The sequence below is a fragment of the Loxodonta africana genome, chromosome 2 (genome assembly GCF_030014295.1).
Source record: "Loxodonta africana isolate mLoxAfr1 chromosome 2, mLoxAfr1.hap2, whole genome shotgun sequence".
In the NCBI taxonomy this organism is placed as follows: Eukaryota; Metazoa; Chordata; class Mammalia; order Proboscidea; family Elephantidae; genus Loxodonta; species Loxodonta africana.
Genome location: NC_087343.1, coordinates 80,860,596 through 80,887,266, shown reverse-complemented (window position 1 = coordinate 80,887,266; position 26,671 = coordinate 80,860,596). Strand labels below are relative to the sequence as shown.

Here is a 26,671-nt window from a genome sequence, read left to right as displayed (position 1 = left end):
ATGACTAACAGTACACAAACTCCAGAAGATAAACTACATAACTGGGATCTTCTAGAAAGTAAACACTTACGCTCATCAAAAGACTTCACTGGAAGAGTAAAAAGAGAACCTACAAGACTGGGAAAAAAAAAATTGGCTAATACAAATCCAATAACGGTCTAATCTTTAAAATCGACAGGAAAATCCAACACCTCTACAACAAAAAGACAAATAATCCAATTACAAAAACTGTGCAAAAGAAATAAACAGACACTTCACCAAAGAGGTCATTCAAGGGGCTAAAAGACACATGAGGAAATGCTTGAGATCACTAGCCATTAGAGAAATGCAAATCAAACCACAAGGAGATACCATCTCACCCCAGCATCACTGGCACAATCAGAAAAACAGAAAATAACAAATGTTGGAGAGGCTGTGGGGAGATTGGAACTCTTATGCACTGTTGGTGGGAACGCAAAATGGTACAACCATTTTGGAAAACGATATGGTGCTTCCTTAGAAAGCTAGAATTTGAAATACCATATGATCTAGCAATCCCACTCCTAGGAATATATCCCAGAGAAATAAGAGTTGTCACACAAACAGACATGCACACCCATGTTCACTGCAGCACTGTTCACAATACCAAAAAGATGGAAACAACCTAGATGCCCATTAACAGATGAATGGATAAACTACAGTACATACACATAATAGAGTACTACGCAACATTAAAGAACAATGATGAATGTGCAAAGCATTTCCTACAACATGGATGAATCTGGAGGGCATCATGCTAACTGAAATAAGTCAGTCACATAAGTACAAATACTGTATGAGACCACTACTATAAAAATACATGAAAAGGTTTACACACAAAAAGAAACAATCTTTGATGGTTACGAGGGAGGGGAGGAGTGGGGATAGAAAAACACTAAATAGACAATAGGTAAGTGGTAGCTTTGGTGAAGAGTAAGACAGTACACAATACCGGGGAAGCCAGCACAACTTGTACAAGGCAAGGTTATGGAAGCTCCATAGACACATCCAAACTCCCTGAGGGACTGAATTGCTGGGCTAAGGGCTGTGGGGACCATGGTTTTGGGGAACATGTAGCTCAACTGGTATAACATAGTTTATAAAGAAAATGTTCCACATTCTACTTTAGTGAGTAGCATCTGGGGTCTTAAAAGCCTGTAAACGGCCATCTATGATACTCCACTGGTCTCAACCCCTTCAGCGGCAAGGGAATGAAGAGAACTGAAGATTCAAGGGAAAGGTTAGTTTGAAGGACTAACGGACCACAACTACCACAGCTTCCACCAGACTGTGTCCAGTATAACTAGATGGTGCCTGGCTACCACCACCAACTGCTCTGACAGGAAACACAAGAGAGGGTCCTGGACAAAGCTGAAGAAAAATGTACAACAGAACTCTAACTCACAAAAAAGACCAGGCTTACTGGCCTGACAGAGACTGGAGAAATCCCAGGAGTATGGCCCCTGGAAACCCTTTTAGCTCAGTAATGAAGTCACTTCTGAGGTTTACCCTTCATCCAAAGATTAGACAGGCCCATAAGACAGAACAAGACTAAACGGACACACCAGCCTAGGGACAAGGACTAGAAGGCCCCAAGGTCGAAAAGGGAGAGTGTTGACATGTTGTGGGGTTGTTGACCAATGTCATAAAACAATATGTATACTGTTTAATGAGAAGCTAGTTTGTTCTGTAAACCTTCATCTAAAATACAATTAAAAAATAAAAAACTAGCACTCTGAGAAGTTAAACTTTCATCTGCCATAGCACACCTGACTGACACCTGTCCAGCATACACCAAGGCTAGAACACACAATATGTGAAACTAAAAAAAAAAATCTCCCATGTGTCCCAGTCCCAAGCTCAGCTGAGTCAGATAATCAATGCCTGGGTCTGCCCCAGAGCACACGACCTCCCAGTGTCCTCTGTTTCCCAAATCTAGTTCCCTGCCAAATCCTGCAGATTCTTCTTTTACATCCTTAGTATCTGTCCCTTCCATTCCAGCTCCACAGCACAATCCCTGGTCACCGCCCAGCTGAACCTCAGCACCAATGTTCCCCTGAGGCCTTGGCTACAAGCACCACACCCTGGCAGGCAGAGCTGGCTAGTATCCTTTCTCTTCTCATTCCACAGAGACACCCTATTAAAACCACATCTCTCTCTCCACCAAGCTAGCCCGCCCCCACACAGGACTGTATTCTCCGCACAAGTTGCTCCCTTTCCCTACTACTGAGATGTGCCCTGATATGACAAGCCCTGGCCCGCCAAAATGGTCCTGGGTCTCTCTGGCATATGGCTCCTGACGCAAGCTGATAGGGAAGTAGTTCCAAAGACGCCACGCATTCTCTTCTTTCACCCAGGAGCCAGATCCTGAGAAGGGGCCCTACTCTCAACTCAGCTGCGCCCCCTGCTGAGGGAGCATTCCCCTGGGACAGCAGAGGTGAGGTCAGAGCCAACAGGGACGAAGAGGCAACAGGGACGAAGAGGCAGAGATGTGGAGTTATCACAGAGACATGAAAGCCACTTGTATTTTGCAAATACAACTAAGAATGTTTTAAAATTTCATTAATTGCTTTGTACAGAACAACACAAGTCTCTTAATGGGTTAGTTGCCAAGAAAGCTATTTCATTCCAAATTCTTAGCTTCTCTGAGGAACAATGATTATTAGCACACCCTTGGATACTGTCCTTAGGAATAAAGATGTAGAGAAAACACAGTGGATTCTTTAAAGCATTCCCCAGGCATAAGATTCCTCTTCTTCATAATCACAAATATTTGGTGTTACACAAACCGAAACTCATGGTTCTCATCTGTTTAAACACTGGAAGCACTTCTGCTGTCAAACTTGATCCTCTAACTTACTCCGAGGTGAAGCCGGAGCTTGAGACTTGATTTAATCAATGAGGCATCCTTTTGGTATCAGAGTTGCAAGTATTGACACAAAAGGACTCACACCAGCGTTTTGTTTTCTTTCCAGGGCACATAAAAAACTGTCCCAGACTCACTAATCCAGAGAACAGCTTGGCAGACATAAAGAGTTCTTTGAGGATAATATTTCTAAACAAGTCCATCACCAAGAGAAGGGTTTTTGCTTTATTTTCAGAGATGGGATAGAAAAAGTAAGCACAGAAAAAGGTTTGTATGCATTTTCTTTTTTCTTAAAAAATGGAATATAATATTACAAGAAATCTCCTTGCGAGACACCATAGCAACCCATTCACAACTACTTGCTCAACTGCAAATCTGCAAATTCCCTCCATGTTTCTTGTCAAAATTCCCTCTCCTGTCCCCTGACCTCCATGAAAACTCCAGTTGGACTTGGTTCTGCAGCTCAGAGTTTTCCCAAAGAGAACTCATCTCAAATCCCTGTACAGTTGTCATAAAGAACCAACGAAATAAGTTCTTAAAATAGACTCATTTTTGTTATTTAGATATATTTTGCACAGACTAATATGAAACCTATTTAGCAGTACTATTCTTTGGGAAAAGTAATTTAATTTAAACACTGGGATTTCTGGCATCAGAGAGAACCTTTCAAAGCCCAGGAGCGGCAGACTTCCACTGACGTAATGTAGAAAACGGATTGGAGTGAGCCAGAGAGGAGTGGGGAAAAAAGTGAGAGGCGGCTGCAGTAGTCTGGCAAGATAGGAAGGAAGCCTGCAGCAGGCCTGTGGCGGCGGAGGTAGAGAGTGAACATATGAGAGGTATTTAGGAGGAGAATTTGGAAAGATACATACGCACGCACACACACACACGCACACGCGCACAGAGACAGAGAACAAACATAAATGAAGGCAAAGACTTTTAAATTCCTGAGTAAACACTTGAACCAAATGGTGATCCTTTTTGAGTACAGGTTTATTATCTGCTTGATCCTTCTCCCAGAGTGACCCTACCATGCCTGTCTGCACACAGCGAATACTCAATATCTGTACAATGAATACAGTGTTTAGACACCTCATGTACCTTAGGAGTATCTTCTAAATGCAATCTATCTGCTAAATACCAATTCATCATACGTAACAACTTCACTAAGGATCTCTTCAGGTCAGTCTGAAAAAGGGAATGTTTTATTCACAGCATTACTGAGAAATAATTTACATACCATAAAATTCATCCTTTTAAAGTATAAAATTCAGTGGTTTTTAGTACATTCACTGAGATGTACAACCATCACCACAATCAATTTTAGAAAATTTTCATCAGCTCAAAAAGAAACCCCACACACATTGGTAGTCACTGCCCGTTTCTTCTCTCTCCCCACCCCCATGCCCCCACTTTCTTATAGCTGAATAATATTCCATTGCGTGGAAATACCACATTTTGTTTATCTATTCATCAGTTGATGGGTATTTAGGCTGTTTCCACTTTTTGGCTATCATGGATAACACTACTATGAACACTTGTGTACAAATTTTTGTATGGACATAAGTTTTTTCAATTCTCTTGGGTACATAACTGGGAGCAGCATTGCTAGATTACAGTGTAACTCTATGTTTAACTTTTTGAGGACTTACCAGACAGTTTTCAAAGTAGCTGTATTATTTCACAATCCTACCAACAATGACTGAGGGTTCCAATTTCTCTATATCCTCACCAACACTTGTCATTTTCGGTCTTTTTGATTATAGCTATCCTAGCAGGTATTATGTGGTATGTATCTCATTGTGGTCCTGTTTTGCATTTTGCTAATAAGGAGCCCTGGTGGCACAATGGTTAAGCGCTGGGCTGCTAACCAAAAGGCTGGCGGTTAAAATCCACCCAGCAGCTCTTCAGGAGAAAAAAACCTGGCAATCTGCTTCCGTAAACCTTACAGCCTAGAAAATCCTATGGCGCAATACCCAAAAACAACAATGACTAATAACGTTGAGCTTCTTTTCATGTGCTTATTGGCCATTTATATATCTTCTTTGGAAAAATGTCTACTCAGGCCCTTTGCCCTTAAATTTTTTAATTAGGTTATTTATTTTTTTCGTTGAGGTGTGAGAATTCTTTACATATCCTAGATACAAGCTCCTTAGCAGATACGTTATTTGCAAATATTTTCTCCTGCTCTGTGGGTTGTATTTTCATTTTCTTGATGTTGTCCTTTAAAGCAAAAAAGTTTTAATTTTGACGATGTCTACTTTATCTATTTTTCTTTTGTTGCTTGGGCTTTTGGTATCATATCTAAGAAACCATTGCCTAACACAAGGTCACAAAGACTTACTCCTGTGTTTTCTTTTCATAGTTTTATAGTTGTGGCTCACACACTTAGGTCAATGAGCCATTTTTTTTTTTAATAATTTTTATTGAGCTTTAAGTGAAAGTTTACAAATCAAGTCAGTCTGTCACATATACACCTTGCTCCATACTCCCACTTACTCTCCCCCTAATGAGTCAGCCCTTCCAGTCTCTCCTTTCGTGACAATTTTGCCAGTTTCTAACCCTCTCTACTCTCCCATTTCCCCTCCAGACAGGAGATGCCAACACAGTCTCAAGTATCCACCTGATACAAGTAGCTCACTCTTCATCAGCATCTCAATGAGCCATTTTAAGTTAAATTTTGTATACGATGAGAATTAAAGGTCCAAAATCATTTTTTGCATGTGGATATACAGTTGTCCCAGCATCATTTGTTGAAAAGATTATTTTTCCCCGTTGAATCGTTTCGATAACCCCATTGAAAATCAATTGACTATAAATGTTAGGGTTTATTTCTGGACTCTCAATTGTATCCCATTGATCTATATGCCTATCCTTATGCCAGTACCACACTACCTTGATTACTGTATTTTTTCGCAAATAACACGTGCCTTCTCAGTTTGTTTGCCAATCACGCCCCACACAAGGAATTTTTGTAAGCACTGCTAGGTAATTTTTTTTTCACATGTTGCTCTAAAAAATTAGTATAGCACACTCATGAAAATACCTTGTAGTGGGAGGGTGCAGTTGGCAAACAAAGTAGACGGTACTCGCTATATAAGTCAAAATGCATTGGTACTGCAGCTTTTAGTAAGCTGGGAAATCACAAAGTGTGAGCCTTCCGACTTTGTTCTTCACTTTCATTTTGTTTTGGCTATTCTGGGTCCCTGGCATTTCCATATGAATTTCAGGATCAGCTTGTCAACTTTTGCCAAAAAAAACAAAACAAAAAAAAAAGGCAGCTGGGATTTTTGCTAGAGATTATGTTGAATCTGTAGAAAAATATGAAAAGTATTATCATCTTAACAACATTGTCTTCTGATCCATGAACCTGGGCTGTCTTTCCAGTTCCGTTTCCTTTCAACAATGTTTTGTAACTTTCAGTGTTCAACTCTTACACTTTTTTTCTTTAAATTTCTGTTGTTGTTTTTGCTGTTGAGAATATGCACAGCAAAACATATACCAATTCAACAGTTTCTACGTGTGCAATTTAATGACAATAATTACATTCTTTGAGTTGTGCAACCATTCTCACCCTCCATTTCTGAGTTGTTCTTCCCTCATTAACAAAAACTCATTGATCCCTAAGGTTCCTACCTAATCTTTCAGGTTGCTGTTGTCAATTTGATCTCATATAGATAGTTCTTAAAACAGCATAAGGCTCAAGGCAGACATTTTTTACTAGTTAAGCTAAACTATTGTTCAGTTTTAAGAAGACTTTAGGGGATATTTTTGGTTCAAGGTTCAAAGATTATCTCCGGGCAATAGTTTCAGGGGTTTATCCAGCCTCCATAGCTCCAGAAAGTCTAGAGCCCATAAGAACGTAAAATTCTGTTCTGTAGTTTCCCCCTTTTGCTCAGGATTTTTCTATGGAATCTTTGATCGAAATGTTCAGTAATGGTAGCTGGGCACCAACCAGTTCTTCTGGTCTCATGACAAAGGAGACAGTTGTTCATGGAGGCAATTAGCTACACATTCCATATCTTCCTCTTATTCCTGACTCTCCTGCTTCCTGGTTTGTTCCAGGTGAACAGGGACCAACTGCTGTGTGTTGGATGGCCGCTTGCAAACCTTTAAGACTCTAGACACAACACAACAAACCAGGAGGTGGAACAGAAGTACTAAACACATTATTAGGCCTATTAACTGGGATGTCCCATGAAACCATGGCCCTAAACCTCCAAACCAAGAAACCAAATCCCATGAGCTGTTTGGTTGTATATAAGCAGCTTCAGCAGCTACTCTTTTGTTGTTGTAAATGTATCTATCACACTTTTACCAAGTCAACATTTTACAGGTATACAACTTATTGACAATTACAATAACCAGCTGTGCAACTCTACCCTTAATCAATGCTATTTTTCCATCACTGTTAACCTCCCTTTTCCCTCCCTCTCGCCCCTGGAAACCACTAATAAACTTTGGTCTATATGTATAATTTGCCTTTTCTTGTCTTTTTATATAAGTAAGGCTATACAATATCTGTCCTTTTGTGACTGGCTTATTTCATGCAGCATAATGTCTTCATGCTCCTCTTACACTTCCTTTGTTAAATTTATTGTTATGTATTTTTTCTTTTAGATGATACTATAAACTGAATTGCTCTCTTAATTTCATTTTCAGATTGTTCATTGCTAATGCATAGAAATACAATTGCATTTTTACATATAGATCTTGTATTTTGCAACCATGATAAACTCATTAGTAGTTCTAATAGTTTTTTCCTAGATTCCTTAGAATTATTCATAAGCCAGATCACATCACTTACAAATAGTTTTACTTCTTCCTTTCTAATACAGGGTTGCTATGAGTTGGAGTCAACTCGACAGCAACGGGTTTGGTTTGGTTCTGGTTTTTTCTAATACGGATGCCTTTACTTTCTTTTTCTTGCCTAAATGCCCTATCTAGAACCTCCAGTACAATGTTGAATAAAGTGATGAGAACAGATATGCTTATCTTGTTCCTGACTTTAGGGAGAAAGCATTCAGTCTTTCACCACTAAGTATGAATTAGCTGTGTGCTTTTCATAGATGTCCTTTATCAGGCTGAAGAAGTTCTCTTCTATTCCTAGTTTGTTGAATGTTTTTATCAAGAAACGGGGTTGGATTTTGTCAAATGCTTCTTCTGTGTCTACTGAGATGATCATGTGGTTTTTGTTCTTTATTCTATTAATATGCTCTATTTATACCGAATGGTTTTTGGGTATTAAACCAAGCTCCCATTCCTGAGATAAATACCACTTGGTGGTAGATAATCCTTTTTCTATGTTGCTGAATTCAGTCTGCTGGCTTTTATTGAGGATATTTGCATTTGTATTAATAAAGGATATTGGTCTGTACATTTTTATGATGCCTTTGTCTGGTTTCTGTGGGAGAAAGATGTGGCAGTCTGCTTCTGCAAAGATTACAGCCTCAGAAACCCTATGGGGCAGTTCTACTCTGTCCTATAGGGTCATTATAAGTCAGAATCGACTGGACAGTAACAGGTTTGGGTTTTTTATCTGGTTTTGGTCTCAAGGTAATACTGGTCTCAACAGAATGAGTTGGGAAGTGTTCCCTCCTCTTCTACTTTTTGGAAGAGTTTGTGAAGGATTGGTGTTAATTCTTCTTTAAACATTTGGTAGAATTCTCCTGTGAAGCCATTCAGATTTGGACTTTTCCATGTGAAGCGTTTTTGGATTACTAATTCCATCTTTTTACTTGTTATAAGTCTATTCATATTTTTTTTTCCTGAAGTCAGTTTTGGTAGTTTGTATATTTCTAGGAATGTGTCCTTTTCATCTAGGTCATCTTATTTGTTGGCATACAGTTGTTCATAGTACTACCTTAATTTCTATAATGTTGGTAGTGATGTCCCCTCTGAATGAAAGAAATTTTAAATGGCCTGATTTTAATTATCGCAGAATCTTGAAATTAGTAAAACAAAAATTAAAGATATATTGGGTTACTAGAACTCTGAATTTTTTTAAAATTTCAAGTTACGAGATCTACAAACAAAACATCCTTCCAATTCTCATCTCCAGGGGAAAAAAAAAGAAGTTGTGTAAAAACAGAACCAGGCCATTTCTAGTTAAAATGCACCAAAGTGATTTCAACTGAAATAAGATACAACAAACAGTTCCCAGCTGAATCTACACACTTGCAAGTGTACCATTTAGTAGAAACTCAATATTCTGAGGTAACCACATTCACATAAACACAGGTACATGTGTGCACTATAACAGACCCAATATAACAAATTCCTAAGGAAGGAACAACGTAAAAGAATCATGCAGTAAGCCCTCTCAAAGTAAATAATCTTTTTTGAACAGGGACTAACCCTTCCATGTATTTCTTGAGCTCAGTATCATCAGATTTCTCTACACTGTGCTTTCTTATATATCTATTAACAGCCGTACAATTTTTACATACTCTACAACCATAAATCAGTGTTCCTGAAAGTCGCAAAAAAGTATTCAGATCTTAATAAAAGATCCATAAATGTATATTACATCTAATCTTTCTTGTAAAATAAATATACAAAGAACTGCCTTAAAGGAAAATCTGTACATTTTTACAGTTTATTCTTTTAATAACTATTCCTAAGGAAGCTTTCCTGGGCAACGGTTATGTTGACTTTCTAAAAATTCAACTATAGAATTTGAAAATACTGGAAAAGATGACAAGTTTTCAAGCTATATTAATACTACTTTGACATACTGGGGAGCAAATTATGCTTATGTTTTCACTATAAACCTGACTGGCACTAGAGTTTATAGAATATTTTCACTGTCTTGATTTTAGTTGATTTTTGGAAAAAATTCCATAACGTAAATAGGGCAGGTGGTAGTGCCAACTTTTATCATTCCATTAACAGAGGGGATAAAACTAAACTTTCCACAGTTTAGTTACTTCCACAAGGTCATACAGTTTGTTAGTGGCGGCACTAAGAAACCTATTGTTGTGAAGTCGATTCTGACTCACAGTGATCCTATAAGACAAAGTAGAACTGCCCCACAGGGTTTCCAAGGCTGTAAACTTTATGGAAGCAGATTGCCACATCTTTCTCCCACAGAGCAGCTAGTGGGTCCAAACCACCGACCTTTTGGTTAGCAGCTGATCTTCTCTGCATGACATGACACAGCTTCCCACTTATAAAAAAATAAAAATAACAGGAGACAGAAACTTAGAACGCAAAATGTGTGTCAGTGAGAAAAGGAAGGTAAGTTTCCATGAACTCTTCTTAAACTTTTTCACTGAAAACACATTTATTCTGAATGCCTATGAATCACTCTTCTAAACTTTTTAAGCAACAACTTGACTAAAAACATGTTTTTAATAATCTTAGACTGATAGTCTTTAATGTCCTGCAACCTAGCTGCCGGTGTCACAGACACGTTAAATAACCTTTAAAAACTTGGCCTTTAGAGCCTAAAGAAAGTTATATGACACTGTTAAAATATTAAACAACCCTGAGAAACCCCCTTGAAGCAATTTTGATGCCAAATTATCACGTGTCACTGAATATTCTTCCACAAAATACTGATTTAAAAATCTCATTATTCCAGCTTTGTAGATAGCTGTTTACCGGTGATCAGAGACAACTAACACTAATGACCACTTACTAAGTGTTTACTGTCTATAAGAAGGCTGGAACATATCATTTGTCCATGGAACGATACTGTCGCTCCATCAAAGCACGAAGCACTAAATCAAAATCTGACCCAGGGCATGTGGGCACTGCAGTATTATACCAGCAAAGGACAAAGCTCTTTTGACTTCTCTGATAAAGAGTCCTAAGTGCAAATACTTTCTTTATCTTTACTTTCTCCTTGGAGAACCCAACATTGACTTAATCTAAAAAGGTCTAAAGAGTCAATGTGATTTTAGAGAAGACACACCCTAAGTGGTCACACACCCATGGGTTAAAAAGGAGATAGCTATCATAAACCTACTCTCCAGTTTAGTGACCACTGGGCTACAGTCCAGTATGCTGTTGTCCTACTGGGCAGTTATTATCATTGGGAAAGGGGTGAGTAAAAGGGCCGAGGGAACACTGGGGGAAAAGGAACTCGATTTAAGAAATCACTCCTCACATCAAAGCCAGTGACATGAGGACTTTGAAATAATCTGCAATTTGCCCAGTGATTTCCTGGGAGGCTCTAAGGAAGGCAAAGGAACAATTGCCTCCCTAGTGCCTTGACCTTGGCTATGGTAGCAACTGTTTCTCAATTCCACCTGGTCGTTTGCAAAGAACAAGTTCTTCTCCCATTAGTCTGCCACCAACAAGACTGCAAATAAGTTATTTCAAGTTTGTAATGTGGGCATGGGTGAGTGTGGTATTCACCCAGCTGTGACAGAGGACTAGAGTGGGATGAGGAGGGGGGTTATCACCCCCCAGCTCACTGATCTCTTGGCACGGGCAGCTTGACCAAATCTTAATTACCGATTGCAGACAAGAGTCTCTGCCTGACCGTCCACAACTCCAACACCTCTATAGAATCACTTGCCCACGAAGGCACCTCCTGGTCACCAAACCCCACACCCTTACCCAGAACCTTATCTCTAACAGAAGGTGTACAAACAGATTATGCAGCTCACCTTTTGGCTTCCTCTAGGTGGCACAAATATTCATAAGCAATGTTCTGCCTCCTCCTCTCATCCATCTCCTCTGCAGACAGTCTTTCATCATCTATGATAGCTAGAAATAGAAGAGAGTAGCAAGTTACTTCAAGGTCAGTGTTCATCAGATAAACACTTGAGATAAAAAAAAAACTTTTTTTTTTTTTTTTGAGATAGCAACTAAAAAAAAAACTCATATGCAAGTCAACATGGAACATTCAGAGACTGGGTACTGAAACACCAAGCATAGAAAGGGATTTGCCTTCGAATACTGCAGTATCGTAGAGACAGGGCATTGAAACCCCAAGCATAGGAAGAGATTTGCTTTTGAATATTGCAATATTATTTCTAGCAAAAAAAAAAAAAAGCACTACTGAAGGGTGGAAGGCAATCATATTTCACAGACACAACACCATAGGATTTGAAGAGCTTCAAATGAGTCCGAGCATGCTCTATTAGCAACAACTTTGCTTGATGGGCTTGAGGAAGTGGTCCAGTGGCTAAGTTTCGAGAGCAATGCCTCCATGTACCATTCTGGAAGTTCTGGGGTTGAACAAAGAAACTACAAAGATCTGTCTTTCTCCAGTGCTTGAGGGAATCAAGGCCTCTCATGCAATGTGAAGGAGATCTGGTGGCACAGTGATTAAAGTGTTCAGCTACTAACCCAAAGGTCAGCAGTTCCAACCGACCAGCCACTCTGCGGGAGAAAGGTGTCTGTTTCTGCAAAGATTTACAGCCTTGGAAACCATATGGTTCAATTCTACTCTGTCCTTCAGGGTCACTATGAGTTGGAATTGACTCAACAGCAGGGGGTTAAAACAACCCAAAAGACTGATAAACCCTATTATAGAAATGCCAACCTCTCTAAAATCCCCCTTCCCTATTTCTTGTCCTTTACAAGGTCTGGCCAACAGGTACGGAAAAGAAAAAATAATGGAGAAATCAAGCAACCTGTTTTCGATCCCACACTCTTTATTCCAACACATGCCTAGCTTACAAGGGTTAACACTTCAGCCTTGCTCTTCTGGAGAGACCATCAACTGGCCATTTCCTGACTACACTTCCTGAGTCCACAGCCTCAACACTGTGCAGGCCACTGCCTCAAGTGTCACATTAGTCAACTCTTTGCTGTCTATTTATTTACATGACAACACTTCTCATAAAAGGACCTCTTTTCCCTCTTTAATCCTATACTTTAATTCTGGTGGCTACAAAGTAAATTTGGTTTCTAGTTTGTTAGACTGCTCTTTTAATGAAGACAATGTGTATGCCTAGCAGGGATATGATCACATGAGGCAGGAATGTCAGTGTGTATGCTTTTTGGTTCCCCAGCCATCAGCTCCAGTCAACCATTTTCATAAATGGGACCCCTGGTCACAAGCAGAAAAGGTAAGGATGTGAAGGTCACCCATTCATTTCTAAGACAGCCTTTCCAATCCCATGCCCTAATGATAAGGAGTCAGAACATCACCTTAGCAAACAAAAGAGAATTAAGGCCAAATTTTGAACTCCTACTGGAGCAAGTACCATGCTAAACACTTGAGATCATGCCAAGAATTCATAAATAGAGAAGAGATTAAACTTACATCAATATAATACAAAGCAGAACACCATAACCATGTAAACATATACTACATGCTTATTTATTCAGCATTTACTTTGTTTCAATGCCATAGGCAGTGTTTTCCATGCCTTGTCTCATTTAGCCTCACAACTCTTTATAGGGCAGGTAATTTACTTCACTTTTCCAGATAAGCAAACAAGCAGAGCCCATTTGCCCAAGTCTAGAAGTATTTGGATGGGATGGAGAAAACAAGAAAAGAATGGAACAATTTTGGAAAATGCATGTTTGTGGATGAGGAAGAAAAGGAACCAGCAAAGGAAGAAGAGAGAGGTCAGAAATGGAAGAGCATCAGGACAGGCTGGTATATAACAAAAGCAGTGCCAAAAGGAACAGGAGGTCCCACCTATAACACCACCTTCTTCCCCGTCTCCTCTCCTCACTTTCAATTTTCCATTGTGGCTCCATTTCTTAAAACAGTGAAACATTCTCCAAGACCCACGACATCGAAACAAAGACTTATACTTGTGAAAAGCATCTTTATCTTTAACAAACTACATCTCATCTAAACTTTAGAAGAGAGCTCTCAAGTTTAAGAAAAGCACAAAAGCTCTCTAACAACCCAACTCTGCATCTCCATTAAAAGAGTCCAGGCCTTTAACATCTCTTCCCTGGATTCTTGCAACACAGCCCTCAAATGGTCTACCAGCCAGCACCTCTCCTCCACCCATTCTCCACCCTGATACCAGAAGCATCTTTCTAACACATAGTCCGAGTGATGTTATTCCCCCCTCAAAATCTTTGATGGCTCCCCATTTCCTATAGGAAGTTCCAGAACACATTCTCTCTTCTACATTTCAGCTACTCCTTCCAGACAGTGACATGTTCCAGAACCACTCCACTCCCTTGCATGTTTGAGTACTTCTACTCATGACCTCCTCTCTGCCTGGAAAGCCATTCTCTCACCTTCTCTCATCATTCCCTGTATGATGCCTTTGACATCTTCTCAACCACAATTCCATGAATTCCAAAGTAAAAATTGTTCTACCCTTCTTTGCACTGTAGTTCACATTCTTGTTACATCACTCATCACAGACGCCTCAGGTGCAAATTGGTCACATCTCTCTCACCAAACTGGGAATTCCTTAGAGGAAAGGGCTCTGTTTTGATTAATCTTTGAATCTCCCTGAATCTTTCCAGTTTCTTGTACAGAGACAGCATTGAAGTATTTGCTGAAAAAGTATCTTTCAGTGAATCCCCACTAAGTGAGATAACAATCACCCCATAATGAATATACTTTGCAAGTTATGATTTTCTTATCCTGGGTTTTCTTAAAAGATACCAGGCACCCCACACATCATTCATTACCTAATTCTCTGTATGTCCAGTACCTTTAAGAGCTAATCCTAGCTGAGCGTATACCCCATAACTGCCAATTCCTCATTTTAATTTCAGTTTAAACCTTCTGTTTCCCATTTTGTTGTTGTTGTTGTTTTACAGTATCTTCTGTCGTATTAAAGCTTAAAAACAAAATAAAACTCCAGGTGACTGTCCATGTGCTCATTCCACCATGCCCAACACATAAGAAGGTGAGTGAGCACTGGGGTAACATTCAAAAGGAGACACTCTTACCGCCTCCTTCCTTCTTAGCTGTTGGCTCCCTTCAGTTTCAACCAACCCACCTAAGAGGGGGCAGAAGTCCCAGCAGCACCTAGATTCTAGGCCTCTGCCTCCACAAATCATATAAGATTTCATCAACCCATGACAACTGCAAAGGGCTCTCAAACTCTAATGTCACCCTGTCCAAAGAAAAGATTTTACTTCATGTTTGAATTAACACACACAGACACACTACAAACCTTTAAACTGCAACTGAAACATGCTGTCACAGCTGATAGAATTCTACCTTCCAGGCTCAATTCAAGGAGTTTGGACGAAGTCTTCCCTGATTCAGCTCAAAATACTCTCTCTCCTGGCACCTCCTGGGGTATCTATGTTGCTTTGTGTGCCATTGAGTTGATTTCAACTTATAATGACCCTATGTGACAGGGCAGAAATGCCCCATAGAGTTTCCAAGGCTGTAATCTTTATGGGCCCCCACGCATCTATCAGTTTGTTATACTGTGGGGGCTTGTGTGTTGCTGTGATGCTGGAAGCTATGCCACAGGTATTTAAATACCAGCAGGGTCAACCATGGCAGACAGGAGGCACTTACTGATGAAGATCAAAGACCACAGCCTTCAGTATGGGTTACACCTCAACATGAAGAAAACAAAAATCCTCACAACTGGACCAATAAGCAACATCATGACAAACAGAGAAAAGACTGAAGTTGTCAAGGATTTCATTTTACTTGAATCCACAACCAACGCCCATGGATGCAGCAGTCAAGAAGTCAAACAATGCATTGCACTGGGCAAATCTGCTACAAAAGACTTCTTTCGAGTATATAAAAAGCAAAGATGTCACTTTAAGGACTAAGGTGCACCTGACCCAAGCCACAGTGTTTTCAATTGTCTCATGCTCGTGAAAGCTGGACAAGGAATAAGGAAGACCGAAAAAGAATCAAGGCCTTTGAATTGTGGTGCTGGCAAAGAATACTGAATATGCCATGGACTGTAAGAAGAACAAATCTGTCTTGGAAGAAGTACAGCCAGAATGCTCATTAGAAGTGAGGATGGTGAGACTTTGTCTCACATACTTTGGACGTGTTTATCAGGAGGGACCAGTCCCTGGAGAAGGACATCGTGCTTGGTAGAGTAGAGGGTCAGCAAAAAAGAGGACTACCCTCAATGAGATGGATTGACACAGTGGCTACAACTATGGGCTCAAGCATAACAATGATTGTGAGGATGGCCCAGGACCAGGCAGTGTTTCGTTCTGTTGTACACAGGATTGCTACGAGTCAGAACCAACTTGATGGCACCCAACAACAACAATCTTTACAGGAGCATATTCACCAGGTCCTTTCTCCTGAAGAGTGGCTGGAGGGTTCAAACCACCGACCTTTCAGTTAGCAGCTGAGCTTTAACCATGGCGCCACCAGGGTTCCTTGTGGTATCTACTGCTTTGTTCCTGGAAGACATATTTGCGTCCTTACATGCTGCAGGCTCCATAAAGATATTAGACGAACAAACAATCTCTTACCAAGAAAAGAGTAATAAAAAGGCTCTAAAACATCTACGTGGGGTAATTTTATTTGCCTCTTTACATTAAATAAGCACAAATGTTGAGTAATGCAGAAATCTTTGCATACAACCTCTGTGGCACAGGAATATCTGCTTTTGTTGTGATTATCATGATCATTAATGGAGCAGATACAGTAACATTCCTTAGAGTTTATTCAACTAGAGTTTAATTCATACAGCCTATTCACCAGGCAACAAATAAATCAGTTTTGGAGGAATTCCAGCCAGTGAATATGAGGGAAGCCTTCCATGAGATAGACTGACACAGTGGCTTCAACAATGGGCTCAAACATATGAATGATTGTGAGGATGGTGCAGCGCCAGACAATATTTCGTTCTATTATACCTAAGGTCAGCATGAGTGGGAGCCAACTCAATGGCAACAAATAGCATGCACCAGGCGGAGTCCCTGGGTGATACAAATGATTGACGCACTCAGTTGTAAATTGAAAGGTTGAAGGTTCAACTCCACCCAGGGGCACCTCAGAAGAAAGGTCTAGAGACCTACTTGCAAAAAATCAGCTACTGAAAACCTTATGAAGCACAGTTTTACTCTGACACATATGGCTTGTCATGGGTTGGAGTCAACTCAAAGGCAATTTTTTTTTTTTTGCTTTGTTTTGTTTTTTAATGTACCACAAGCTTGAGTCTAAGAACTAGGGATAAGGCAAAACAAACAAAAATATTTGCCCTTGTGGAGTCTCCTTTCACATATCCCTACTTTCCTGCCACAGGTCTGGCCCACTGCCCTCCAACCCCACATACTTCAACCTTCTTTCATTCAGTGGCAGGGAACACCTTTTGTCACCTATTACCAAAGCGTAGACCAGGTTATGAGTTTAAGAAAGTCTTAATCACACCAAAAGCAGATCCTTCTGTGGCACAGACATTGCCTGCAAATATTTCCATATTACTCAACATTTACTAAGAGGCAACTTCTGATAAGAGCTAATGGCATGGGTAATAATCCTGCCATTTGAAGATCCATCATGGGGCTGATAAAATAATTCATTTAAGACATGACTTTACTACCTATAAAGCACTTTTCCACATGTTAGTGTGCAATTCTCACAATTACCCTGATTCACAGGCATTCTTTCTTTCTTAACAAATGAGGAAACTGAGGTCAAGCAAGGGAACGGGACTACCACTGTTATTTACTTGCTCAGCAGCAGAGCCAGGGTTTGAACCAAGGTCCTTGAGCACCACAGGCCTTGCTTTGCCCTGTGCCAGGGTGCTGCTAAGATCTAAGTGAGGCTGAGAAGGGGCCTGTCACTGCCAAACCCAAGAAGCAGATCATTTAAGTGGCTTCAGAGTCCGTCTTATCTTAAAACAACTTGACTAACTGCATTTTCCTCTAATGCTCATTTTTCTTTGCTGCTCTGAACCCTAAGAAGTATGAGGGCATTGTGAAGAACGCAGCTTTCTGAAGTATTCTGAAACTTGTTGCCATAGAGTCGATTTCGACTCATAGTGACCCTGTAGGACAGAGTAGAACTATCCCATAGGTTTTCCTAGGCTGTAATCTTTATGGAAGCAGAGTGACACATTTTTCTCCCGTGGAGCAGCTGGTGGGTTGGAACCGCTGACCTTTCGGTTAGCAGCTGAGCACTTAACCACTGCACCACCAGGGCTCCTTCCTAAAATATTAGCAAGTCACAAATTGTCCTTCACAACATTAGCTAAAAGACGGTATTTTATTTAATGTTGGTTAAAAGACAATATTTTAAAACATTCTATGGAAGTCATAATATAGTTTAAATAGCAGAATGACAGTGAGTTGGCAGTAAAGGTTTTAAAATAGAACTATAACTTACAGGTGGAAGGAATCTTAAGAAGTCCATTTCTGAAAGAAATTCCACAAATTCAGTGTAAAAACAGCCTAATACCTTCCTCATTCATTAAAGAGTTGACATGGGCACTGTTTAATTTCAGCAACTTTCCGTGTGTTCCCCTCACACACACAGACACCAAGACCACCAGATCCGGTGTATTAAAACACATTCATTCGTTCCACAAATGTCTGGGTGTCTGCTTCATGACAGTCTATTGTAGGGACTGGAGACAAAATGACAAGTATGACAAACAAGATGCCTCATAAAGTTTTTATTATAGTTAAACAATGAAAGTTTGACATAATTACAGGATGCTTAGGTATTTGGGGACATCCTGGAAAGAAGGTAGACAGAAGTCACAAAAACCAGGTTTGGGAATCTCTGTCTTATAAAATATTTTTTAGGGTGTATCCCTTCTTTAAGGAAAGAAATTAGGAATATGGTATGAATCATCAATGTACAGAAATATCTATACATTTTAGCATTTTTAAGTACACACTGTTATTCTGTGTGAACTGAAATTTCTGTAAGCAACCTGAATATTCCCAGGTACGTTATTCAATTCAAATATGTATCTGAACTACCTTCTAAGAGTTGGGAGGAGCTTCTCCCTGAGGGAGAATATCTTAAGCGGATATCTATCCTCTCTCAGAGCATAAAGGTAACCAGAGATGGAATATACACCCAAAGAAGGCATTGGAAGTAAGAGAAATGATGAATTGATTTCAAACACTGAAACTGTGTATTTGTGGGGGGAAGGTAATACAGATAAGAAAACCCAAAGTCCACACCAAGATTTCAAATAAGCTGATACACTCAGTAAATCTGACCCTTGATATAATCTGGCTTCACACCAGCTTCCTGAAGCTGTTCACAGCTACTTAATCTTAAACTTTAAAGGACCATATAATCAAACTTCCCTAAACTGAGCTGTCTTTTTAAAAATAGGCAAACCTGAGGTTGAAGCTGTTAGCAATCTGACACATATTCACAGGCACTCTAAAGAATCTGGAACAACAATCGAGATGTGATTCTATCCATGTTAAAAAAAAAAAAAAAAAAAAGGGAGGCTTCATCGAACCACTAAAATGATGAGTTACTGAGCACAGGGACTCACATCTCATCCATCTCTATACCCCTACCAAACCAAAAATAAATAAATAAATAAACTATTGCCGTCAAGTCAATTCTGACTCATAATGACCCTACAGAACAGAGTAGAACTGCCCCATAGAGCTTCCAAGGAGTGGCTGGTAAATTCAAACTGTGGACCTTGTGTTTAGCAGCCAAATTCTTAACCACCGGGCCTACCAAGGGCCATGTAAATAGTAGGTGCTCAGTAAAAAAAAAAAAAAAAAAAAAAAAAAATTTTTTTTTTTTTTTTTAGTAAAGGCTGCTGAATGGTGTGCTCAGCTTTGCACTTCAAAAAGGCAGAGCCGCCTGTGTCCTTCAGAAGTCAGCCCTACCTAGCCCTGATAGTAACACAGCAGGAATCTTGAAATACTAAGGGAAGGTGAACTTTACTTGAAGCTGCCCTCCCATGCCTTTCCTAGACCTTTGCCCTCATCACTGATCCTAAGAACTTTCCAAATTTATAAACAGACACATAACTTCAGAAGATATTCAGGTTAGACAAGGCTGTAAGGGACTCTGGTTATCTCCTTTAATAAGATAAAGCCCCAAATCTTCAAGTTTAGCATTAGAAGATTTCCAGGCTGAGAAAGAGGGGAAACCAACATTGAGCCTGCAAGCTTTCTAAGGAGAGTTAGAGTCCCTGTTGGCTACCAATCTCCTCGCATTTACAAGATCACTAAGGCGCAGAATAGTTAAGAAGCTTGTTTGTCCTGATTATTCAGTAATATCAGAAAATATTCCAGGCTTTACGGAAATAGATACTTTTCTGCAAATATTCTTTAAACATACATGAAGTCCCTAGGTGGCACAAATGGTTAGGCACTCAACTACTAGCCTAAAGGTCGGTGGTTTGAACTTACCCAGAGGTGCCTTGGAAGACAGGCACGGCAATCTGCTTCCAAAAGGTCACAGTCTCGAAAACCCTATGGAGCAGTTCTACGCGGCACAAATGGGGTCGCCATCAGTCAGCACTGACTCAAAGGCAACTAACAACAACGGCAACATAGATGGCACAAAATCTACATATGAAAGAGGGATCTTGGATCCCACTTTCATACAAAAGGGGCCCAAGCTATCTTTCCAAGAATGTTAATATACTTGAGCACCTCGATGTCTGTTTCTACCAAGCCTGGATTTTAAAACCCAGGAAACCTTTTCCGAAAAGCATAATCTCATTTCTGAATTTCACACAAGAGAACAAAATTAACTCTGGTCCACTGTGCATATCTGAACAAGAATGTCCAACCTCATTTTTTTGTAATCTAGAAGCCCAAAGCAGACCACAGTGATGTTAAAGTCCATACAAACACAAAAGCAAGCCAGCCTGCAGACCTGGGGTGTCTATCTAAAAGGCAATGATTCCCAAATTTGAAATTTCTTAGACAATTTTAATTTCAAAAAACATTCTGGGGACCAACCACCTCTTGTGCTACAAAGTAGGCACAGGAAGAATTCCATTTGCCCATTGCCTGTCATCCCCCATCCCCTGCCCATTTCGGGAAAGAAGAAACAAACATCAAATTTCCAAGGCCAATTTTTAAATTTTAACTGCAACAACAGAAAGTAATTATAAAATCTTTTAGTCTAGATGAGTGCCTACAATCTTAAAAGAAGGAAAAGGAGCTCAACTCACCTCCACTTGAGTATGAATTTCTTATATGTTTAAGACTTAAAATAAGTTGCCATCCAAGCGATTCCGACTTATAGTGATCCTATAGGACAGGGCAGAACTGCCCCATAGGGTTTCCAAGGAGCAACTGGTGGATTCGAACTGCTGAACTTTTGGTTAGCAGCCAAATTCTTTAACCACTGTGCCACCAGGGTCTCATGTTTAAGATAGTCAATTCAAAATAGTTTAAATTACTTAAAACCAATACTGAATGATTTTCCCTTCCCTATTCTCTATAGATAATATTTTAAAGACACATATAGTAACCTAAACTTCAGGTAAATCTCATAGAAACTGAGATATTTTACAACTGTTAAGCAGACTCAGCGGGTTATATAATGACAGTTCCCTGGGCTGCTCCAAAACAGCAGAAAGTCACTGATAACGGCTCTCTCAAAAACTACCCAAATAACCCAGAAGATCAGAGGATATTTCTACACAGCTAGGGCCTTTAAAAGGCAATAGTGTAGTGAGTGGCGGCCTACTTTTATATACAATGTTTTAAAATTAAATACTACTTTAACATTTAGTATTATTTAACAATTAATTATTTCTGTATTGTTAAATATTAAAAGAAAGGAAACAATAAATCCAATGGCTCAAAGGTCAGTGCACAACACCAAGACATTTCTTGGCTATCAGTAGAGTTTTAGGTGTTGTTTTTCCTGTACATGGCTGAATGGAAAGAGCAGTAGTTTGGGATTAAAGGTACTTGTACTGTCACAGTCAGTCATGAACTAGTTAACTAGACACTCAGTTTCCTCATCCATAAAATGGGAATACTGCTACCTACCCTATGAGGCTATTGTGAGAGTATCTTTAAAAATAATTAATTTATTATATGAACAATTATTAAACAAGCAAGTTATCAAATATAAAATAATCTGTAGATAGAAAAGACATCAAATAATTCTATTAGCTAGCTTTCCAAGGATAATGGATTATACTAAAAGCTCCCCATCAATCAATGGCTTTAGCACCTATCTCCCATATAACTTGCAAATTGAATGTCTCTGAAGTTACGTGAAGTGGAAAAAAAATATTTATACACAATATTAATTCCACACATATATTTTTTTATACACATATCAAATTTATATATATACCTTTGTGTGTATATATTCTAAGTCATAATAATTATATAATGTTATGTAATTATATTCTTTACAATTAAGGGGGAAAAAGCCTAGAAGGAAATACCAAAATGTTAACAGCACTCGCTTCCGAGAAGAAAACAAGGTTATTTTCCTCAACCTTTTTTGATTCTTACATATTTTCCATGTATTCTGTGCTAATTAACATGTATTACATTAATATATTTATATCTCACACACACACACACACACACACACACACGTTGCCTTCTAGTCAATTCTGACTCATAGCGACCCTATAGGACAGAGTAGAACTGCCCTGTCGGGTTTCCAAGGAACAGCTAGCTGGTAAATTCAAACTGGTGGGCTTTTGGTTAGCAGCCGAGCTCGTAACCACTATGCCACCAGGGCTCCATATTTATATCAGAAGTTTAAAAAAAGTTAAATTCATTTTAATGTTCATTTCAGAAAAATAAAAAGAAAAAATAATGAGGAATAAGCCTTAATGCCAGGTTCACTATGAAGGATGACCCAAATGATTCATGTGAATTCCTAGAAAAGTATGACTGTTATTGAAAATGTAAGGTGACTATTTAGTCAGCTTTTTTATGTTAAAAAAAAAAAAAATCACAGAAAGTTCAAAGTCAGCAGAGAGGAAGTGAACAGAAGATAATTAATGCCACGATATTCTGTTGGAGTACCTTAACAGCCTAAAGAAAAAGCTTGGGTGTGATAAACCAAAGAGAAAGAACAAGGAGGGTAAGAGATGAATGAAATAGAACCAGTGGAAGGGCAACTAATCTGGAGAATGAAGTGGACTCTAACAGCCTATGTCACGTGAAACCTTCCAAGTCCGAATTAAGGAAACGGAAGAAAAACACAGAAATGCTTGGCATGGGCAGAATTTGGCAGTAGAATAAACAGGATGAAGAAGAGGGTGGTACAGGGGAAAAAAAAGGAAGCCAACACGTAGCAGTCAACTAACTCGTTTTGTGACTTGAGATGGTGGAGGTGGAAACTGCACATGGCTCAGTACCAGAAAAGTCACTCCAATATGCCAATCTACATAAAGACAAGTTCGTATAATAGAACGGAGGAAAAAAGACATGGAAGCATTCCACTGTTCTAAGGATATATGAATGAGGTGCCTTTAAACTTATATTTGGAAGAGAAATTTGACTAATGTAACAGAGTCAATTAGAAGGCTATGAAGTGGAAGAGAAGGGTACTATTAAAGCAAGCATATGCTATTTGTTAGTGAGTTTGAATTAACACACGATGTAGGATAGCCAATTTTTTAAATATTGCCAAAAACTCAGCTCTCAAATAGATCATACTATGCAAATGGGGATATGTTGACAATACAGTCATGGATCAAGAATACATTTCAATTTGATTCTATTTTGGACTAACACAGATTAGGCTAGTTCCCACGAGCAAGAAGTTGCATTAGTTTAAAGTAGGACATGAAAATAAGCATTGGACCATACAGCAGAAGACCAAACGAGTCAGAAATCACACAACCCTGGATATGGTGCCAACATCAAGCATCGAAACAAGTAAGCTGAGGTCTCCCTTTTCATAGAAGAAATACACGTTTATAAAGCACTAACACATATATATTATCTCATATGACTAGATCAGAGACATGAGATAGACAGGATGAATATTATCACCTCCACCTAGGCTAAGCCTAAGATGGGTTAAGTGCTTTGCACAAAGTCCCAGAGGTAGGAGATCACACAGCTGGCCTGTAATTAGAACCTACTCTTGGCTTTTGTTTAGGTTTTTTACAAAACTTAGTGTTTTGGAGGTACCCTAATATATTTAGAGCAAACACATTTTTCTTCTTTGAGACCACAGTCCAGAGGGCAGTAGGAGGAAATGGAATGGCTGATGTGGGAAGGGAGTTGAGTTGGCAGGAGTGGGTGATGCGAACACTGAGTTTGCAAGCCAAAGAGAATGGTATACAACCCATGATTTTGTAAACTATTTGGGAAGTGTATAAAACACATTGGTAAAAGCTCTCTTGTAAGAAAGAATTAACCGCACAAGGGCAACAAAGCTGAATACATTCTGGTTGTGTGTGTGTGTGTGCATGTGTGTGTGTGCTTTTCCTTCTAACACATTGCTCTTAGAAAGCAGATGATCCCAAGTTTAGAAAAATGAATGTTTCTGAACATACTATGAAAGACACCAAGGTTATGAGATAGTATGATTCTTTAGTCCTGTCACGGTCACAAGAGAACTTTATACAACAGGCAGAACAGCAACCACCTTAAATATAATCCATGCTATTCTGCTTCAGACTTAAATTAATAACTGATTTCCCTCAGGCATTTCTTTCTCGGCTGAGGACCAGACCAGGGTACTGCATGTAAATCCCCTCACGCTACATGTCTACTGTCAGACCAGAGGAGATAGCCAAATTTTCTGCATGTGTCAGCTACAACAAGTTCCCTAGGGGAGTCAGAAAAAAAATCAGAATTAAGTCATTGTGTCTGCTCCAGACATCAGAGCCAGGCCAGCATTTGTGCCGCAGAAGCGCCCACAATTACGGAGCCAAACGAGGATGGGAACTGGTCTTTACTCATGGTCCGCTAGGTGCAAAATGTTGGCAGAGAATTAGGGTGATGCCGAGTCCTAAAATGCCTTCCAAGTGCCTGGTAATTAAAACCAAATAAATATAACAAAAACAGAATGTGCTTTGGTTTGCGGCAAAGTCTCTAATGGTTTAAGTAGTTACATGCAGTGTACTTCAGGGGTAGGGGGAAGGGATCGGATGCGGTGGGAGCAACGACTCTGTGCCTGCATAGCTCAGCGAAACTGGAAAAAAGTTACAGCGTCCCTTATGAAAAAGTACAAGGTAACTATGGTAGGTGGCATTGGTGGTTCAGAGACAGAATTGTCGCCTTTCATATGGGAGACCCAGATTTGATGCCTGGCCAATGCACCTCATGCACAGACGCCACTCGTCTGTCAGTGGAGGCTTGCGTACTGCTATGATGCTGAACGGGTTTCAGTGGTGCTTCCAGACCAAGCAGACTAGGAAGAAAGGTCTGGTGATATACTTAAAATCAGCCAGTCAAAACCCTATGGATCAAAACAGTCCAATCCACACCTGGTCATGGGGATGACGCACAGCTGGGCAGCATTCCCTTCTGCTGCGCGTGGGGTCACCACCAGTCGGGGCCAACTTGATGACAGCTAACAACAAAACGTATAATACAAAGAAAAGTCAAGGAGGAGATTATTTGATGATGGGATTAATCAGACATGGTTTTCTATTTTTAAGAGAGTTTGAGGTCAGGTTTATGAGGGGGAGAGAAAGTAAGTTGGGTGGGGAAACAGGTGTAGAAAGTAAAGACGAGAAGAATAAGAAAATCGTACACACACTTTCAAGATACACTTTTGTTCTTTGTCTTCTGTTCTACTCCTCAGCCTTTGAAGTCTTCATTTTTATGGAAACATACCTAAGCAAAGCCACTCCTCTCCATCCTCCCAAGAGTCTCTTATTTCTTAGGGAGAACAGGGAAATGCTCAGGACATTTTACATCTGCTTCTAAGCGTGTACCTGAAAGGTGCACTTGCTGGGAGCGGACAGCAAGAAGACCAGACGACAGCTCATAATCAGTGAGCTGGGCAGATCTGCATTCTACTAATAACAGCCCTTTCAACAAAGTTAACCTGGCACATTTATTAGCACACATAATTGCAACAGAACCATATAGTTTATTGGGTATCAATTCTTAAGTTGTTGACATAAATTACTATAATTACTATTAATTTAAAGCCTCAAACCCAGGTTCTCATTTCACCAGTTTGCATTTTGTCATTTCATCAGTATCCTTAGTCAGCACAGATCTGCTTTCCCTTGCAACATGTTCAGAGTTGCATCATGAGAAGTAGGGATGGAAATTAAAGACAACAAGCCCTTGATCTGACTCTCCAAAATCCTTGGTTCCCCATTCCCTCTCCTAGTGCTCCATCCACTGCCATCATGATGCCTTGACTTGTTGGAAAGCCTTAAGTAGTACACCACATTGTTTTTTGTCCTCTGAGGTGGATTTCTGGAATGTTAGAGGGCTGGCTGAGGAAACCAGGTCAGGGGTCTTAGACAGCTCCAGACACTCCCCCTACACCATCTTCCTTCCCTGTTGATAACCTGTCAGGAGAAATTAGAGGTACCTAGTCATTGGGCCCTGGTTAGCTCGCAGCTAACAAAAAGACTGGCAGTTCATGTACCCCCAAAGGCACCTCATAAGAAAGACCTGGCAATCTACTTCCGCACTGTACAATTCTACTGACATGCATGGGGTCACCACGAGTCAGAACTGACTTAACAGCAACTGGTTGGTTAATGGGGCAATTCTACTCTGTCCTATAGGGTCGCTATGAGTTGGAATCAACTCGACAGCAATGGGTTTGGTTTTTTGTTTTGTTTTGTTTTGGTTGGTTATGGGGAAGATGAAGGGCAGAGAGAAGAGATCCAACAAGACAAAAATAAAGATGTCAATTTCAACATTCAGAAGCCTTGTAACATGAATGAGAGGGGCCAATAGCAGTCCCAGCCTCCATCTGCCAGTAGAAGCAGCTGATGAGGCTTTGTCTCCCTCACATCCATCCACACTCCCAGAGCCAGGGCCACAGCCAGCCCAGCCCCAGGCTAT

At 39.9% G+C, this 26,671-nt stretch overlaps 1 protein-coding gene across 5 annotated transcripts in view; it reads right to left on the bottom strand.

Annotated features, from left to right (window-relative positions):
- The window catches only part of IQGAP2 (IQ motif containing GTPase activating protein 2), a 328,352-nt gene that overhangs the window by 262,897 nt on the left and 38,784 nt on the right, over positions 1-26,671 (bottom strand). For 4 of the 5 annotated variants that reach the window (XM_064273341.1, XM_023545568.2, XM_023545570.2 and 1 more), the window contains exon 2: positions 11,500-11,599. In XM_064273341.1, coding sequence (XP_064129411.1) covers positions 11,500-11,599 — 100 coding nt within the window. Of the gene's footprint in view, positions 1-11,499; positions 11,600-16,087; positions 16,157-26,671 lie in introns of all 5 variants that reach the window. The other variant, XM_064273317.1, reaches the window with a different exon arrangement.